At 35.9% G+C, this 17186-nt stretch overlaps 2 protein-coding genes across 2 annotated transcripts in view; both read left to right on the forward strand.

Annotated features, from left to right (window-relative positions):
- Positions 848-11927, forward strand: LOC109837575 (calreticulin-3-like). The gene is made up of 14 exons (XM_020405879.1): positions 848-1097; positions 2702-2809; positions 2967-3159; positions 6865-7123; positions 7203-7259; positions 7340-7387; positions 7623-7709; positions 7796-7853; positions 8321-8388; positions 8473-8568; positions 8666-8722; positions 10055-10156; positions 11110-11139; positions 11238-11927. Exons 1-14 carry the CDS (start codon positions 968-970, stop codon positions 11247-11249), a joined length of 1305 nt encoding a protein of 434 aa, XP_020261468.1. The 5' UTR covers positions 848-967; the 3' UTR covers positions 11250-11927.
- Positions 11373-17186, forward strand: part of LOC109838803 (3beta-hydroxysteroid-dehydrogenase/decarboxylase-like) — a 28276-nt gene continuing 22462 nt past the window's right edge. The window contains 1 exon segment of the mRNA XM_020407227.1: positions 11373-11581. Coding sequence (XP_020262816.1) covers positions 11373-11581 — 209 coding nt within the window.

The raw sequence follows: 17186 nt of genomic DNA on the forward strand, positions 1-17186 counted from the left end.
ATCAGCACACGTGTAAAATAGTGATTGGTGGAAGGGACGTTCAACACGTCATTAATGTGCCGTCATCATCTCCCAAGTACAGCAGAAAAGTCCACAAGAGAGGAGCACGCCGTGTTTGAAAGTGGTGACAACAACTAGAATACAAAGTGACCCTTCCTTTCAGAAAAACTACAGAATTACCCCCGATTCGATTCCATCCCACTCACTCACCGAGTGTAGAACTCGCCACATAGCGTCGAAGTTCGGAATTTTTAAAGCAGAGAACATTTTAAATGCTGCACGGTCGACCGCGAGTGTACTGCGGTTGACTGCGAACGTGCACAGCATAGAGAAAGTCTCTGGACTTTTCGCGGTCGACCGCAAGTGGCGTGACGGTAGACCGACAAAACCCTATAGCGTTTTTTTGGTTTCGGTCGTTGGATCCAGTCGATCGTGATGGGTGCGGCGGTCGACCGCGAGTCGGGTCTGGACCTGCTTCGATTTTGGGGTAGCTTGAAGGAGAGTTTTGAGCACAGAAAAAAGAGTTCTTTTCTGAGCAAATTGTTTGATGGTTTTGTTTGAGAGGTTAGTTTGAGTGATCTTTGTAATCTATATTTTGTACTCTCTTTCTCTATAGTGAAAACCCTTCCCCTTCTCGTCTCGTGGACGTAGGCAATTTGCCGAACCACGTTAAACTTTGTGTTTGAGTTTGTGCCGTTAGTGTTTGATTTGAGTTGCCTTCTCTCTTAGTGTTTGGTTTGGTTCCTCGACGCACCGCAAGTGGTATCAGAGCACAACAAGTTCACAGCTTAAAACAAATTACTACCCCCCTCATTATTTCTATCTCTATTGTTGAACCGAAGTCAACGGTGACCGTCCTGTGGCAGAACTGAAGTTTTCCTCTACATCGGATGGCGTTTAAATGAATTTCCCATCTATAAAATGAAGTGTTCCTGGGTCTCCGCTTTAATCTCGACGGCCGGAAACAATGGCGGAAGCTGTTAGGGTTTCTCAGTCCCACTTCAAATTTAAGCACAAATTTGAGCTTATTATACTCTCCCTCGCTCTTCTCCTCAGATTCTCCAGCTCCGAGATCATCTTCGAAGAGCGATTCGAAGGTCAACTCTCTCTCTCTCTCTCTTTGTGACTTCAAATTTCTTGTTTTAATCGGATATGGAGTGAATTTATCAGCTGTAATAGGAATTGTGATGACGATAGCTGTAGGATCTGATGGATTCATCTTTGAATAATAATAGCGAGTGATCCAGTTGAATTCGTGGACTTATTTAAGCAGTAAGATAGGAGAGTGACTCTTTTGCCCTTTTTCTTAGATTTTCTACTTTTGATCAGTGGTTTCTCTGGTACGATGTTCGTTTTTCCTCTTGTGGAAATTTATTTATATGCGCCTTTGCCCCCAGTTTGGCAAATGATGATGGCCTGAAACATGTGAGTTGGATAATATTAACTGCACTACAATTTCTAGACTATTTTTGTACTGCTACAAGCAAAAGTGTGGAGTCTGATGAGCTGCTATCAGAATTTGAGTCATCAAGGATCCCAGACTTTTGTTTCTAGCAACTCAGTAGTTTAGGGGTTGTGGGTCTAGTTATTACGGCTCGTGTCAGAATGCCTTTAGTTGTGAAACTGGAAACATTTATCTCATCAATAGGGTTGTTAGGTCGAGGAAGCTATCCGCTTACCAAAAATAGAGGTAAGTTTATTAGAAGATGTGATGAATATGCTGTTCACTGAATGGAAAATGAAATGGAAAGTCACCGTGAATAGCTGTTTATTGGTATAAATTCCTGATTCCCAGTAGATGTAGCAACCAATGAGTGTTTTGGATGTACAGAGTATTACGAACTGGTGGCTAAACTGTAGAAAGAAATTGGGGTTATAACTATTTAGTGTTGGTGGCCGGTTAGTTCAATCATGAGAAGTGATAACTAGACTACAATCTCTAAACTACTTTTGTACTACCTGAAACTGAAGTATGGGGTCCTTGATGACTCATCATTTTTTATAGCAATTCAAGAGAAAGGAACCCTCACTTTTGTTCGAAATGGTACAAACTTAGTTAGGAATCATAGTGTAGTTCATATTATCCTTCCATTATTTGGAGCATTGTGCGGAAGTCTTTAACTATTGGAGGATTCATTTTCTCATTTAATTTGTTTGGAAATTAGAACAGTTACAGGGTGAAAATGGGATAGATATCTGCTGAAAAAAGATTTGACGGTCTTATTTAATATTAATTAAAAAAGGTGGGGATTCTTGTCAGTGGTCTGAGCACTGCAACCATAAAGGAATAAGCATGTGGAGTAATAAATTTGTGGCCTGTGTGATCTGTGAGAAATGTTTTCAGAATCTACTACAAAATGTATGATATTGACCATATGCTTAAAAACCTATTAGTATAGAGAGAGATGTTAATAGTGATATGAGCCGACCCAAAATTTTGGGATAAAGGCTTCATTGTTGTTGTAGTATGTGAAAAAAATGGTTTGAACTGGTTCATTTTAAGGCCCTATTATTATAACACCAATTTGGTTTATGCTCGTATAGTCCATTTTCTAACCTTCCTGTCTCTTATAATGCGGTATGTCTGTTTGTTTATTGTAGTCACTATGTCAGATTTGTTCTCTTGTTCAGTGTGGTCTTCTGACTTGAAGAATCCTTTTTTTCATCACACTAATTTTGATCTGTCTCTCTTCCACAAAAGATGGTTGGCAGAGCCGCTGGGTTAAGTCAGACTGGAAAAGGAGTGAGGGAAAAGCTGGATCATTCAAGCATACAGCAGGAAAATGGCCTGGGGATCCAGATGACAAAGGCACGATACAATTTGTAACTGCTTCATTTTTCTATGTTTCTTTATCTTGATTCTCAGAAAAGGATTCTTAGCTTCGCATGTTAAGGGTTTCTACTTTTGCTGCTGGTCCATTGGCTGACTGAATACTAAACTGGTTGCATCTGCAAATTATTCTCAGGCATCCAGACATATCCAGATGCAAAGCACTTTTCAATTTCTGCAAAAATTCCAGAATTCACTAACAAAGACAGGACATTGGTTGTCCAGTATTCTATAAAATTCGAGCAAGACATTGAATGTGGTGGTGGTTACCTTAAGCTTATGTCTGGTTATGTCAATCAGAAAAAATTCGGCGGTGATACTCCATACAGGTCGGTCATTTATATTGGTTCGCTAAGTTATGAGATATAGATTTTACTCTATTGAGTTTTTTTTATTACTGTTACCTGTTCTTTCCCAAACTTTGACTTACCCTTTGCCTTCTATCCTTGGATGGTATACTTAGGACTTGTAGAATAAAATCTCTACAGATGAAAGTGAAAGTCCTTTTCTGCATTCCATAAAGAAATCTGGGGACAACTATTATAAATGGGACATGTAGTGCTGTGTGAGTTTTATCTCAAAACCCACAAGAGAAAGAAAGAAGAACTGCCTTCTATCCAACTGCTGATTTCTCCACCTAACTGTTCGGATTCATAACTTCTTTCTCTCCTTCATTTGCAAGCTGCCTCTTCACATACAATTGATAATAAAGTACCAAGTGATATCTCTGGGTTTAGTTTTTGTCGTAATTCCTTTGGTTCTCTCTCCTATCCATGTGTTGTACATCTATAAGTCATATGCTGATTATTTTTCTCCCTAGTCCCTTCTAGTAGCAAAGGTTTGATCACTCCACGCTTCCTTTCTGGTATACTCTTAAGTACTTTATTAGAACCACACAAGCATGCATGCCACCTAGTTCTAATTAATCTGATTTCCTTCTTTTGAGATCTTATCCAGAGTCCAGAGCTTTCAATTCAGAATAGCTGAATGAAATAAAGTGGTGAAGTGGACATCATATGTATTAGGGTCCAGTTATTGATTCCCCAGTATTTAAGAATTATTAATAGTTATATGGAGATATAATATACTAGCATATTCAGTTTAGATTTTGCAATTACGTTTTTCCAAAGGGCAACTGTAAAATTATTTGTTTCTAGCTTCAAGCAGGCAAGGATTTCATGATGTCCTGCTTCCTGACACAGCACAAACAAATTTACTAACCCTAACGATCCTCATAGCTTCCTTTCTTCTAAACACTAAATTATTCAACCAATAGCTAGAGACCTAAGTTGCACGGGTACGGTGTGAGTACAGGTATGGCTGCGGGTTCAGGACACAACTGAAACTCATGAGATATAATCATAGTTCTGAGCTATATATGTAAATAACCAATTGAAGTCGTAGCCCTTAAGGCTAAAATGCACTTGATCCTTATCTAACAAGTTACAAACAAGGGATGTGTAGTGTAGGATATATATCCAAGAAGTGTATGACAAGTGTTTTAGATTAAACATGTATTGTATTATTGAGTGCAGGTCTGCATAAATATATGCACATATTTAAGGAAATATATGCATATATTTAAGGAGTGTTCAAGAAGTGTTGGGTACAGGGTACGGGTATGACACATATCGGGTATGTGTATAGCTCCATAATAGAAGTACCCAGTTAACATAGCTAGAAACACATGATTTTTATATTTGAAGAAGTGCATACAACATAATACTCGTTAATCACACTTGTTTTAGATTATCCAATGTGAAGACCTTGCCATTCAGAATAGCTGATGACTTACAGAGTTGTCGTGATTACACATATTAGGCTCGTTAGCTATTTATTACCTAGTATCTGTGAATATATGTGGGCGTAGAATAATTTTCAACTTCTAGTTTGGGTATCCTAGTTACGTTTTCTAAAGGCAATGGTGTGCCCTAATAATGTTTGTCAATTTAAAAGAGGTCTTGAACAATTTTCATCTGCCCCGCAACCTTAACTTCTAATATTCTTACTGCTAGATATTCTTTGACAAAAAACCTATGTCGTTCAAGAATCTTCTCCATTCAGGAAACTTGCTTTTATCTGAATTGCTCACATCTTTCACTTGCATTATGCATCTGACACCTTTTCTTTTTTTAACTGAGAGGTTCAAGAATCTTTGGCAGAACGCCTTAAATAAATCAGTCATGCGTCACCCGAAACTAGAAGTGCTAGCTACAACTCTGCTAGTGAGGCAACATTTCATATGTAGTGCTGCTCTACTAAGTGATGCAAGACGATTGTTAGCCCTTGATCAGGAATTTTATAGATTTATTGGTATCTTTGTTATTTCAGTAATATTTAATGTAATCTCCAATTTTAGGTAAAGATCACCTTAGGATTAGATTTTGGATTATTAGGATCTTTAAGACTTATTTTGTTAGAGATTTTATTTTTTTCTTCCTTTTTATTACGATTTGGTTAGGATTTGATTTACTTTCTAGGTTTAGTTTTTCTCTATAAACAAGGTTGTAATCCTCCATGAGAAATTAGACTACTGATTAATGAAAAGAAAATTTATTGAGATGTGAAATCTTTCTTAGCATGTGAAGTGCTAAAATTTTGACATGTGAAGTGTCAGGGTGTGAGGCCTTTCTTTTATCCTAGCCCTCTAATTATAATATCCTTCAACCAAAATTCACTCCTCAAACATCTTAGTCATTTATCCTCTTAACAAAAGATTACCATCATTCAAAAATATCAAAAGAAAACCTAAAAACCAAAAAGGTGGAGTACTGTTCATGGCCGAACAGTAACCCCTGCACTATTCAACGTGGTAACTTTCTTGTTTTCTCGGTTCCAGATCAAAGCCCTTGCATTGTTCCCCATTACTAAGTTGTCAGCTATTTGTGTTATCCTTGCTCAACTATTCAGCAGTTCAGGAAGCAATTTGTAGGATGTGTTTGATTTCTTGTAGTTGAAGTAGTGCACGTCCAACTAGATGCTACTCCAACAGCATGATTTGGACTTGTAATCTACTGTTTGGAACTAAATCATCAAAGCGTTGGATGACAACCATTCTTTATGTACTTTATGTACTCATTACAATAAAAATCAGTCAACATTATGATAAAAATGTCGGTGTTGCTGATGTTAGCCATATATTCTAAGGTGTCTTGTAACTTTTGCCATTTGAAAACTTCATTCTCGGTTCTACGCGAAATTTTAGAAGTGTTTTGTTTGCTCCTTTTGAAGTTTTGTTTTTACAGAATGGATCCTAATTCTTGGCCTAATTCTTGCTCTCGTGATGAATTCACACTCTGAGCGGAAAGGCTTCTGGTCTATCTTGTCTTTTTTAACAAGCTTAGTAACGAGCATAATGATGCCTACTGTTAGCTTTTCAAGAAATTTCCTCAAAGCAAGCAACTTCCATCACATGATTTAGAGGACAACTATGCTCACAAAAAATTCCAATATATCACGTGTCTTTTTTTTTTTGGTTTTGCATTGTAATTAGGGCAACATGCGGCTCCACTACAAGTAACCAAGAATTTTCTGTAATTATGTTTTTACATCATTGGATAATCATACCATAACAGATTTAAGCCAGAATGGATCTACCAACGTTGTTCCAAAATGATAACTAAGCGTTCTTATAGTAAATCATTTGCTAAGTATATTGTTCTACAAAATGACTCTGAGCATTTTGGCATGTCTTCCGAAATTTGTAGGCCTTAACATGATTTCTTAAACATGTCTTGTGAGTGTGTGCGTGAACATACTTCTTTGGGCTAGTAAGTTCTATAAAGGCTTTGTAAGATGAAAGAACATGTAGGGGCCGGCTGGGAGTGTGTATTCATTGTGTTGTTCTATATGCGCGCGCGTGTAACATGCTTCTTTGGGAGATCTTTTCTCTGTTCAAGGTTTTGCAAGGGAAAGAATATACAGAAAGCAATTCTAAATTTCTTCTGTCGTTATTATTCTCTTTTCCTACTTGAATGTTTTCTTCTGTTCGATTTGGTTATGCCTGTTGACTGTTCACAATTGCTGCCATGCAGTTTAATGTTTGGACCTGATATATGTGGTACACAGACGAAGAAGCTGCATCTCATAGTTTCGTACCAAGGACAGAACTATCCTCTCAAGAAAGACCTTCAATGTGAGACAGACAAACTAATGCATGTATACACATTTATCCTTAGGCCTGATGCCACTTACAGTTTACTGGTTGATAACCGTGAAAGAGAATCTGGGAGCATGTATACTGACTGGGATATTCTTCCCCCTCGAAAGATTAAAGATGTCAATGCCAAAAAGGTTGGAGCTTTTAATTATGCAATCACTATGCTAGTTGTCTATGTAAACCTTGCGTGAATGTTGTTTTGTATGTTAACAGCCTAAGGATTGGGATGATCGGGAGTACATTGATGATCCTAATGATGTTAAACCTGAGGTATTTTTAACGAACTTTCAATTAATGTTTTTTCTTCACAGCTTGCATGATCTGGTTCTTATTATGCCTATCTACTGCAGGGATATGACTCGATCCCGGCTGAAATTCCTGACCCAAAGGCTAAAAAGGTAAGCCAATTCCTTGAAATACACGGACATAGTTGCGTTATTGACGAATAGTTATGTTGTTCCTGTTCTGAATTATATTTCTCGGATACATGGTTTAGTTTCAAGTAATTCTCCCTCCCTCCCTCCTTCCCTCCCTCCCTCCCTCTCCGTGGGAAACCTCAAATGCTGACTTTATACATCATCAACTGGCATCCTTTTCAATAATATGAGAGCTGAGTGTCTTTTTTTTAATCAGCCTGCTTCATGGGATGAGGACGAAGATGGCATCTGGAGACCGCCAAAGGTGCCGAATCCAGCATATAAAGGGACATGGAAGCGCAAGGTTTGTTCAAACTTATGAATTCTATTCTTTATAAATCCATTAAAAGTTCTATTCATTTTCTTATATATTAAATGAATGAATTACAGAGGATCAAGAACCCAAACTATAAGGGAAAATGGAGGATCCCATGGATTGACAATCCAGGTCAGTCAATCGCATTCGTTAAGAACTTTGAGTTGCCACAGTATATTTATGAGTGGGCTTGGGAATACATTTTTTTCCACATAAGGACTAGATGAAAATTTTTATTGTGGCTAAGAATGTAGTTGGCTAACCCATGGTAGGCCTAGAATTTTAATTTGCATATTGCCTCTTTTACGAAATAGCCATGTTCTGAGGGTTATCAAAATCTCAATTTTGTACATGGCAATGCTTCTGTAGAAATGGTTGATTCCATTATCAGTAGAGAAGTTCCATAACATACATGTGTACATAGAGACACGCATTCACACCTATATTCACACACACACACGTACCCATGTATATTAATCCTAGCTGATAGTTTTTTTGCTGTAGTCTTATTTCTCGCTACAACCTTTCCTAACTGGGCCCAGTGAAAAATCTATGTTAAAAAGTCTGCCACACCAACTTACCTCTTCTATTTTTGACAGAGTTTGAAGATGATCCTGATCTATATGTTCTGAAACCATTGAAATATGTGGGCATTGAAGTATGGCAGGTAAATATGTCTAATAGATTGCTTTGATAACTATATTTTATTTCATCTAAATGAACATGAAATTTAATTATTTAATATAAACAGGTGAAGGCTGGTTCAATCTTTGACAACATTCTAATATGTGATGATCCAGCATATGCCAAGCAGGTTGCGGAAGAAACTGTACTGAGAAATAGAGAGGTGAGCATGAGGCAAATACTTCTGTAGCTGTTGCTGTTAATCTTCATTATGATTCATCATCTAATAAGTTAGTTGTTTATTCTGTTCAATCATTCAGGTTGAGAAAGAGGCCTTTGAGGAAGCAGAAAAGATTAGACGAGCTAAAGAAGAAGAGGTGTGGATTATATGTGGGCCTTAATTTGCTTAAGATTCATAATTGTCATGTCCTGCCAAGCTAGCAAGGAGCATTCTACAAACTAGTGTTACAGAACTAGCAATGCATGTGCAATAATTAAAATTACTTTAGAAAACAAAATAGTGCATTCAAACTCTAATTAAAAATAGAATACGTCAAAAAATAATTAATACATCAATATGGTAGATCTATGATAGATGTAGAAATGGAATCAATAATCTTTTTACAAAGTCTCAAGAAAAATAAAGGTGCAAACATTTGCGGTACTGAAGTTACAAAAGATGCAAACATTTAAGGTATCTGAGTGTCAAATTTTATTTTATTTTGAAAAGGTAACCAAATTGCATATAACCCTTCAAAAGAAAATTTGATGAGGGTTGGTTTAGTCATTGAGGAACCAAATTGCACTACTTCTGATCTAAGGGACTTATGAATAATTTCAAAGATTTGAGTAAGTAATATACAATTATTGAAGATTTGAGGGAGCAATATTTAAATAACCCCTTCTAAAGAGAGTTAGTTTTCTATTACCAAGTATCATATTTAGGTTGTTATGATCACATCAATTCTGTAAAGTGTACTCCCATCTCAAATGTATGGGTAAGAGCAGGAAAGAAAAGGAGAAAGAATAGCATTTTAAACCACTAAATTAATAATGGCTGTAAGTTTGGGCAAAATGACAATTTTGCCCTTAAGAAAAGAACTATACAAAGGAGGGATGAAGGACATTTTTAAAAGTTGGATACCCCCACTAGAATTTTAATATAGTAGTATAGATTTGAGAATATTCCATATATCACACGACTGAACTCTTGAAAACCATTGGCCTGGTTCAACTCAATGCATTAGCCATAGCCATGATAGGAAAGTGGATCTCCTCATAAAATCTGGAAGACCAGCTGACTGAGAATAGCACTACCATCATTATTGTGCGATTTAAACTCATCCAATGTAGGGAGTTGGCCTCCAAATTCTTCTCGACCAAGGCGATAAAGGATAACAATCCAGCCTTGATTTTGGGGGCTCTACATGGAAAAGTCAAATTAAACCGCACCCTCTTTCTTGAAACTCATTGAGATAAGAAAGATGAAATTTGGTTACAGGGAATAGCAGTTGTCTGAATTAAATTGAACTGAATTCCAACAATGAAATTGATCTGATAGCTACTATCTCTCTCTTTATACGAAAGCCTGGGTTCAACAAAGACAAACCAATTTTAATTCTGTCCATCCAGTAGATATATACTTTGCTTCTGACTGATACTGATACTAAGCAGGTGTTAGGTGGTATTAACTGGTGATTTTTGCACAGGAAGCTCAACGGGCAAGGGAGGAAGGTGAACGAAGAAGAAGAGAGAAGGGCCATGACCGGCGTTATCGTGATAAGGAGCGTTATAGAGAGAAATATAGAAGGGTATGCTTTTATTCTGCCTACTTATTTTCCTCACCTTTTCACTCCATTGCGTCACATTTCTCAGAATTCTTAGCAGGATGAAAAACTAAACACTTTGTAACATCCGTAATCCCCAATGTCCTTACTCTGATTTCATAAAATTTCAACTTGCATAATTATTTTCTTTTTTGTTTATGTTTATGCCAAATCCTTAATTTTCCGTCTGTTTTTTTATTACTTAGTTATCAAAATCAAATTATGCGCTTTTGTAGAGAGGATTGATATGTTTTATTTGTTTGAACCTTGACCTTTGGCCATTGACCATTCAAGTTATGAAGGTCATGTTGCCAAAAACCTTGGAAGGGTAGTATCTACTCTGATCATTTCATTAGAAAAAAGAAGAAACAAGAATGAGATTCCCGAACTATTTAAACAAGAATGAAATTATGGCGTCAGACGTCTAGGTTCCTCTGTTGAGGGAAGTCTTAACAATAGGAAAGCTAGGTGGTTATTGCTGACATAAAATAAGAACCAACTATTAGTAAAATATAGTAAGATTGGCTTTTTCTGGTGGGTTTTCTATCCTTGCAAAGTAAGCCACTTCATAGCTTTTGTCAGGTTCCCTCCCCCCCCCTCCCCCCTCCTCTACTAATATACTAATAACTAATATTTCCTAATGAGAATTGTGAAGAGTTGGGAGGGGGGCCCACAAGGATGGGTGGGAAAATGAAAGGCCATGATGAAAATGAAAGGATAGGATCTCCTTATTAGGAGATATTAGGAGATTTTCATTAGTAGAGGATCCCAATCCCCAACCTATTGAGGGTCACTGAATTCCTGAACACTGACGGACTGGTTTTCAGCCATCATACGGTCCTTTAACGTAGAATGTGTTACTATTACCATCAAACGAAAACATATTGTAGAATGCAGCATGATATATAGATTACTAACTTTCAAACGCTTGCATGCAGCGTCACCATGATTATATGGATGATTATCATGTAAGTTCTGAATCTCTTTTCATCGACATTCCTCGTCTTATTTCAGTTTGTCTATCTCGTCTTCAATATCTGAATTTGATTCCTATACTCCATCACAGGATGAGCTATGAGTAGTCATCAATCAAGGGAGAGCAAGGAAGGAATTGAGATGCATCTGTTGTTGTGTTATCACTAATGTTAGTTATTGTTTTCTGTAGTCTACTTGTGAAATTTGAGTCGAAGTTTTGTGGCGCATGCCAAATAATGTGGCAGCTCCACAAACCCATTCACGTTTGACTCCATTGAACACTGAACTTTGGTCGTACTGCTGTACTCGCTGGTTCTTGTACTCTATGATGCATATTTATCTTCGAAGGAGAAACAATGGTCACAACAGAGTTTGCGGAAAGTTGGATGTTACTAAATCATGGATTCTGAAGAGAATTTGCAAGAGCAACCAGTGGTAATATTACAGAAGTTGGTGTTAATGTAGGATTCATGATGCGTTTATGTGAAGCCATCTGCACTACTGCAGAAAGATAAAAGGAATTGCTATGTAATGATTATAGAAATCGTAGTTGAGGAGAAAGAAACATTGGTGCGGTCTTATCCCAGCTGCTTTCGGGTGGCAAATGGATTGAGTCGTCGTAGGACATGACATCGTGTCACCAAACAAAATGCATTCGTAAGGCTCATCAAGCAACTTGCCTTCAATTAGACTCCACTACCTCACCAACGAACAGTTCCTGGAAGTTCACTTACTGGGTGTTTGTTTCAAATCCTGAAATTTTATGATTTGGGTTTTAATATGGGATTTGAAATCCATGGGTTTTTTTAACATGGGTTGAGATTTCTAAAATGTTATTTGGTTCATCAATAATGTAGGATAACAAATAATATAATTTGTAATATTTTGTTTGGTTTAAATTCAAATTGTAGCATTACAAGTTTTAGAATTTGAAATCTATAGTTGTAGCAAACAAAGTTTAGGATTACCAAAAAAATGATAGGTGAATGTAAGAACCTTTGCTGAGCTTACCTCCAAAAAAAAAAACAAACATAATTGTATTCAATTGGGGGTAATCATACTCATTCAAATTTAAACTCCAATGGCGATAAACAAACGGTCATATTTTGCCAATGACTATAAAAATAGTTCAATTCACTAACTTCATGAGTAGTTTTTTTTTTTTTTTTGCAAGCAAGAAGCCTCCACACATCATTTTCAGCAATTAGGATGAAGATACGAAGAAGGTGCAACTGTAACCCACAAGCTGCCACCAAGCTTATATCAATTATAGCATGAAAAAAATCAGTCACTGAAACAACTAAAGCATGATCCAAGCCATCAAAAACAAGCAAACAAGCATAACCCAAGCAAAATAATAGGGGAAAAGCTAGTAACAAACCCACAAGCCATTAAAAACAAGCAACTAAGCATGACCCAAATCCAATCATTTTAATTATATCTAGCTATTGTAGGGGCTCAGATATATGTACAAAATTTGAAAACATGGATTTCCTCATCTAACAATGAAATTGCAATGTAGATTGCAATCACATGGATGGATTGCCTCACCAAACATTATAAATGTAATGTAGGTTGTATTCTCATCTAGGATTACCGTACCTAAACATCACAAGGACATTGTAGATTGCATTCTCATAATAGGACCATCATCATTGCCCAAATTAAAAAATACAAAATAGCCATACCAATGCATAACATGTAATGTAGGTTGTTATCAAGTACCATATCCATCCATATTTGCATCATGTATCATAATATATGGATATATAAACCTGCAAAATAACCCAAATTATAAGGAGATACCATACTAAGAAATCAAATTACAATTGGAGCAGTGAAATATGCATCATGTCGGCAAAAGTAGTGAAATATGCATTAAGTTACATTACTAAGTGTTCAACTTACATAATTAGCAACACATCCATAACTGCTCATATTACATCACTAAGTAGTGAAATATGCAATGAGTTTACTAAAGTAATAGATATACCAAGTTTTCAAAAATAGTGAAATATCAAGTTTTCAAAAGTCAAACCCAAAATATGACCTCCTAGAATCCTTGTTCCTTGATAATCTTCTCTATAAATATCTTTTGAGCATTATTTGTTTTGATGATCAACCTCCTAGAATTTGATTCATGTTCATACAAGTAATCAAGAACTTTATCCAATGTGTCCTTAAGAAACTCAGTCTCATGCACCATTAGAGCCTTCGTCATGGTCTCACTCACTACTAGAAAATGGGTTATTGCCTACGGATATTTAGCGACGGAATTTTCCGTCGCTATAACGTAACTTATAGCGACGGAATTTCCGTCGCCATTTATCCGTAGGAAAATAGCTTTATAGCGACGGAAAATTATATTTTAGCGACGGAATATTTCCGTCGCTAAAATAATATTATAAACATTTCTAATGTTGGGATATTTATTATGTTTTTAGTGAAATAATTGTTATATATGCGTGAAATATGTGTTATATGTGCTTGTGTTGTGTAAATTTATTGTACAGGTTATTGTTGTAAAATATATTGTACAGGAATTTCTTATTTTCAAAAAATTTTTAAAAAAAATTCAGATTATTTTTAGCGACGGATATTCCGTCGCTAAAAGCTCTTTTAGCGACGGAAAACTGATACGCTAGATGTGCACTAAACAACTTTTAGCAACGGATTTTCCGTCGCCAATATATATTGGCGACGGAAAATTATATAGCGACGGAAATAGGGCGACGGAAATACGGTCGCCAAAAGAATATTTTGGCGACGGAAAATCCGTCGCCAAAAAATATAGCGACGGTTAATTGTATAGCGACGGAAAATACCCTCGTCAAAAAATTATACTTTGGCGACGGATTTTCCGTCGCTATATATCCGTCGCTATAAATTAGCGACGGATTTGCCGTCGCTAAAGGTAGATTTACCTACCCTGGCAATAGTGACTGATTTTTAGCGACGGAATTTCTTTTTTTTCCGTCGCTAAAACTTTTAGCGACGGATTTTGGACTTTTGGCGACGGATTTGTCCGTCGCCAATAGTCCACTTTGCAGTAGTGACTCTAATGTAAAATACGTTAATGTTAAATTGAGTAGGACATTGACTCAATGAAATCGCGCATGAGAGGATCATTCTCTTTAGCCTTGCTACTCTTCTTCTTAGGATTTTATGTATTAATTGACGTAGAAGCTACCCCACTAGAAGTCTTCAATTTTTGAGCTTGAGTGTTGTTGTTTTGCCCAATTGAATTTTCGGGCTCAAGATGTGAGCTAGAGGACAAGTCTATATCATTTTCACTAAGATCAATATGATCCTCATCAACTATGACATGTTGCCTAGAGCCATACTTTTTAGTTATATCTTTGGGGAGATCACCCTTTGGTTGGTCATCTCCCACGATATAACACAAGTTCTCAGTGTATGTGAGAGGGGTGTTCAAATATTCATTCAACACGGAGCTATTGTATTTTTTATCCTATATAAAAAAATAGTGTAAAATCATTATACTCATAACTAAATATTCAAAGTTTGCTTATTTAACAAAAAATTTACCTATGTACACCTATCAAAACGATCTGGATCCATGGTGATAATCTTAGTCTTTGGACCATTGTCTTGTATTCACTAAGACAAACATTAAAATGATAACACAAAGATAAGAATCTAATTGTTACTTAATGAATATTATTATAGTAAGTTTGGTCCACAAAGATCAACTAAATATTGAAAACAAACAATCAAGGAGTTAAGTAATCAACAATGTTCAAGTGCTCAGATGTATCTAAAGATTTTTAAAGAACTGAAAGGTTGAGCTAAAGATTCTAGACCACAGTCATAATGAGTCAATGTACTAAGCATCAATCTTAAACAAGTGCTCAGATAGTAAACAGTAAGCAACAATGTTCAAGGAGTTAAGTAAAATTAACCTTAATAAACACATAAAATAGATGAACTCAATCTTACAAATTTTAAGAAACTAAAAGCAAATTAAAGTCCTAAAATAGTGTAGGAAATTCAACCCAATCTTACAAATGCGCAGATAATGAACATGAACTCAAAACACTTCAGACATTCGAATTTACCAACGAAACCCAATCAAGAATATCCCAATTATTTTCAAGTAATGGCGTGTAGGAATAATTGGATGACATCAACGAAAGCCTATTTTACGAAATCATTCTGTTAATTTATCCTATCTACTCAAGCAAAATTGTGCAAAACCAATTTGTCGGCGTAGAATAACAATTGCAATTTAGGTATAAACTGAACAACTTCGTCCCCATATTTCACCCAAATCAATTTCACAAAAACCCCAAATCAATTTCATCAAACCCAAATCGAATCCTTCAAAACCCTAATTTAGAAAGAAAGGAAAATAGGATTTACCTGCGGGGTCTAAGAGAAGTTTGGTTGAAACCCTAGATCAGCAAGATGACCGAGACAACAGAAACCCCCAAATCAATTTCACCAAAAACGAAATCTTTCACCTTCAAATCATCTTCCAAATTGAACTTTTAGCGAAAACCCTAGTCGTTCCCCATCTTAGGACTGAGATATAACCCAATATTCGTGGATTTGAGAAGAAGAGATCTAGGGTTTTGGCGCGGATAATGGAGACAGTGGGTAAAAGAGGAGGGAGATGAAAATGAAGGGGTGATTATAGGGTTGGAAGCGCCTTTGAGATTTCCGAATCTCTTTTAGAGTTTTGATGAGCTGGACTTGGTTTGTCAGAGATCCAGCCCAAATCCTCTCTTAATGAGAAGATTTCACAAATTCTAAAAAATAATGGTTTTTTATAATTTGGGGATTCAATATCCTAAAATTTATTTTGAAACAAACAAAGTTTATGGAATCCTAAAACTCTAAAAACCCACTTTTTCATCCTAGAATTTATAATCCATGCTATATTTCAAAAAAATAAAAATAAAAATAAAACAAACACCCCCTTAATGTGATCTGATGCTTAGGTATCATATATTTGTATGATTTACATGTGAGCAATGATAACTGTACACAGATAAAATTGTGGGCTCCCTAGCGACTCATATCTTTTGTTGATAATTTTCGAAAAATAACCCTACACATTTGTCAATAGGAGTACAAAAATAGTATAGAATTTGTCATATAGTTATCATTTTTATTTAGATGTCGATTCTTGGATTCGAGAAGTAATTACCTTATTTAAGCCTTATAATAAATATTTCAGTAACACGCTCACATGTAGAAGAATCTTGTAAAAGAGACCCTTTCTTAAAAATAATTAGCAAAATTGATCTTTTTACTAAATAATCAGCGAAATCAATCTCTTTATGATCACATCATCAAAGGTGGCCAAAAGAGGTCGATTTTGCAAAATGACTTTTTTTAAAATATATAGAACTATAATTAGCGAATATTTAGCTACAAAGTAATTAAAGTCAGTAAATACACGGGATTATCAGTCCCGTGTATTGTGCAAAAAGGACTAGTAATCATGTGTACATTTTGGACATGCACAAACAAGCACGCTTGTCTTTCAAATTACCTTATAAAAATATCTCACATGCTTATAAAATTTCCAATTCATCTCATGCATACATCCAAACATATAAATTCCTAAACATAACTTCATACATAGATAAACATATAAATACATATTCCCTCCATGATCAAAACTAAAACATAGTAGCAAAATGCAATTGATAAACACATCGTGACTACACATATTGTCTCCATACACCAAAACATCACATCAAGTGTATTGGTTTACAAATAACCTATATTGATAAATTAAATAGAGTCAATACTGAAAATCCACAAATCGATCACATACAAACTAGATGATTCAAGGTCGAACAAAGGAAGTGTTGAGAGTTTGAGTTGAATACGAAGTGTTTGGGGCTGCGGTGAAATTTGGGCATAAACAAAGTGCTTATATCCAACGAATCGTGAGACCAATAGTCCTGTGTATTTCAGTGGTAAATTCAACTTCTATCTATTTTACACACGGAATTGATAGTCTCATGTATTTTGTTGATTGATGTTGAACTCTTTGTGATTCTCA

Source organism: Asparagus officinalis, chromosome 4 (genome assembly GCF_001876935.1).
Source record: "Asparagus officinalis chromosome 4, Aspof.V1, whole genome shotgun sequence".
In the NCBI taxonomy this organism is placed as follows: Eukaryota; Viridiplantae; Streptophyta; class Magnoliopsida; order Asparagales; family Asparagaceae; genus Asparagus; species Asparagus officinalis.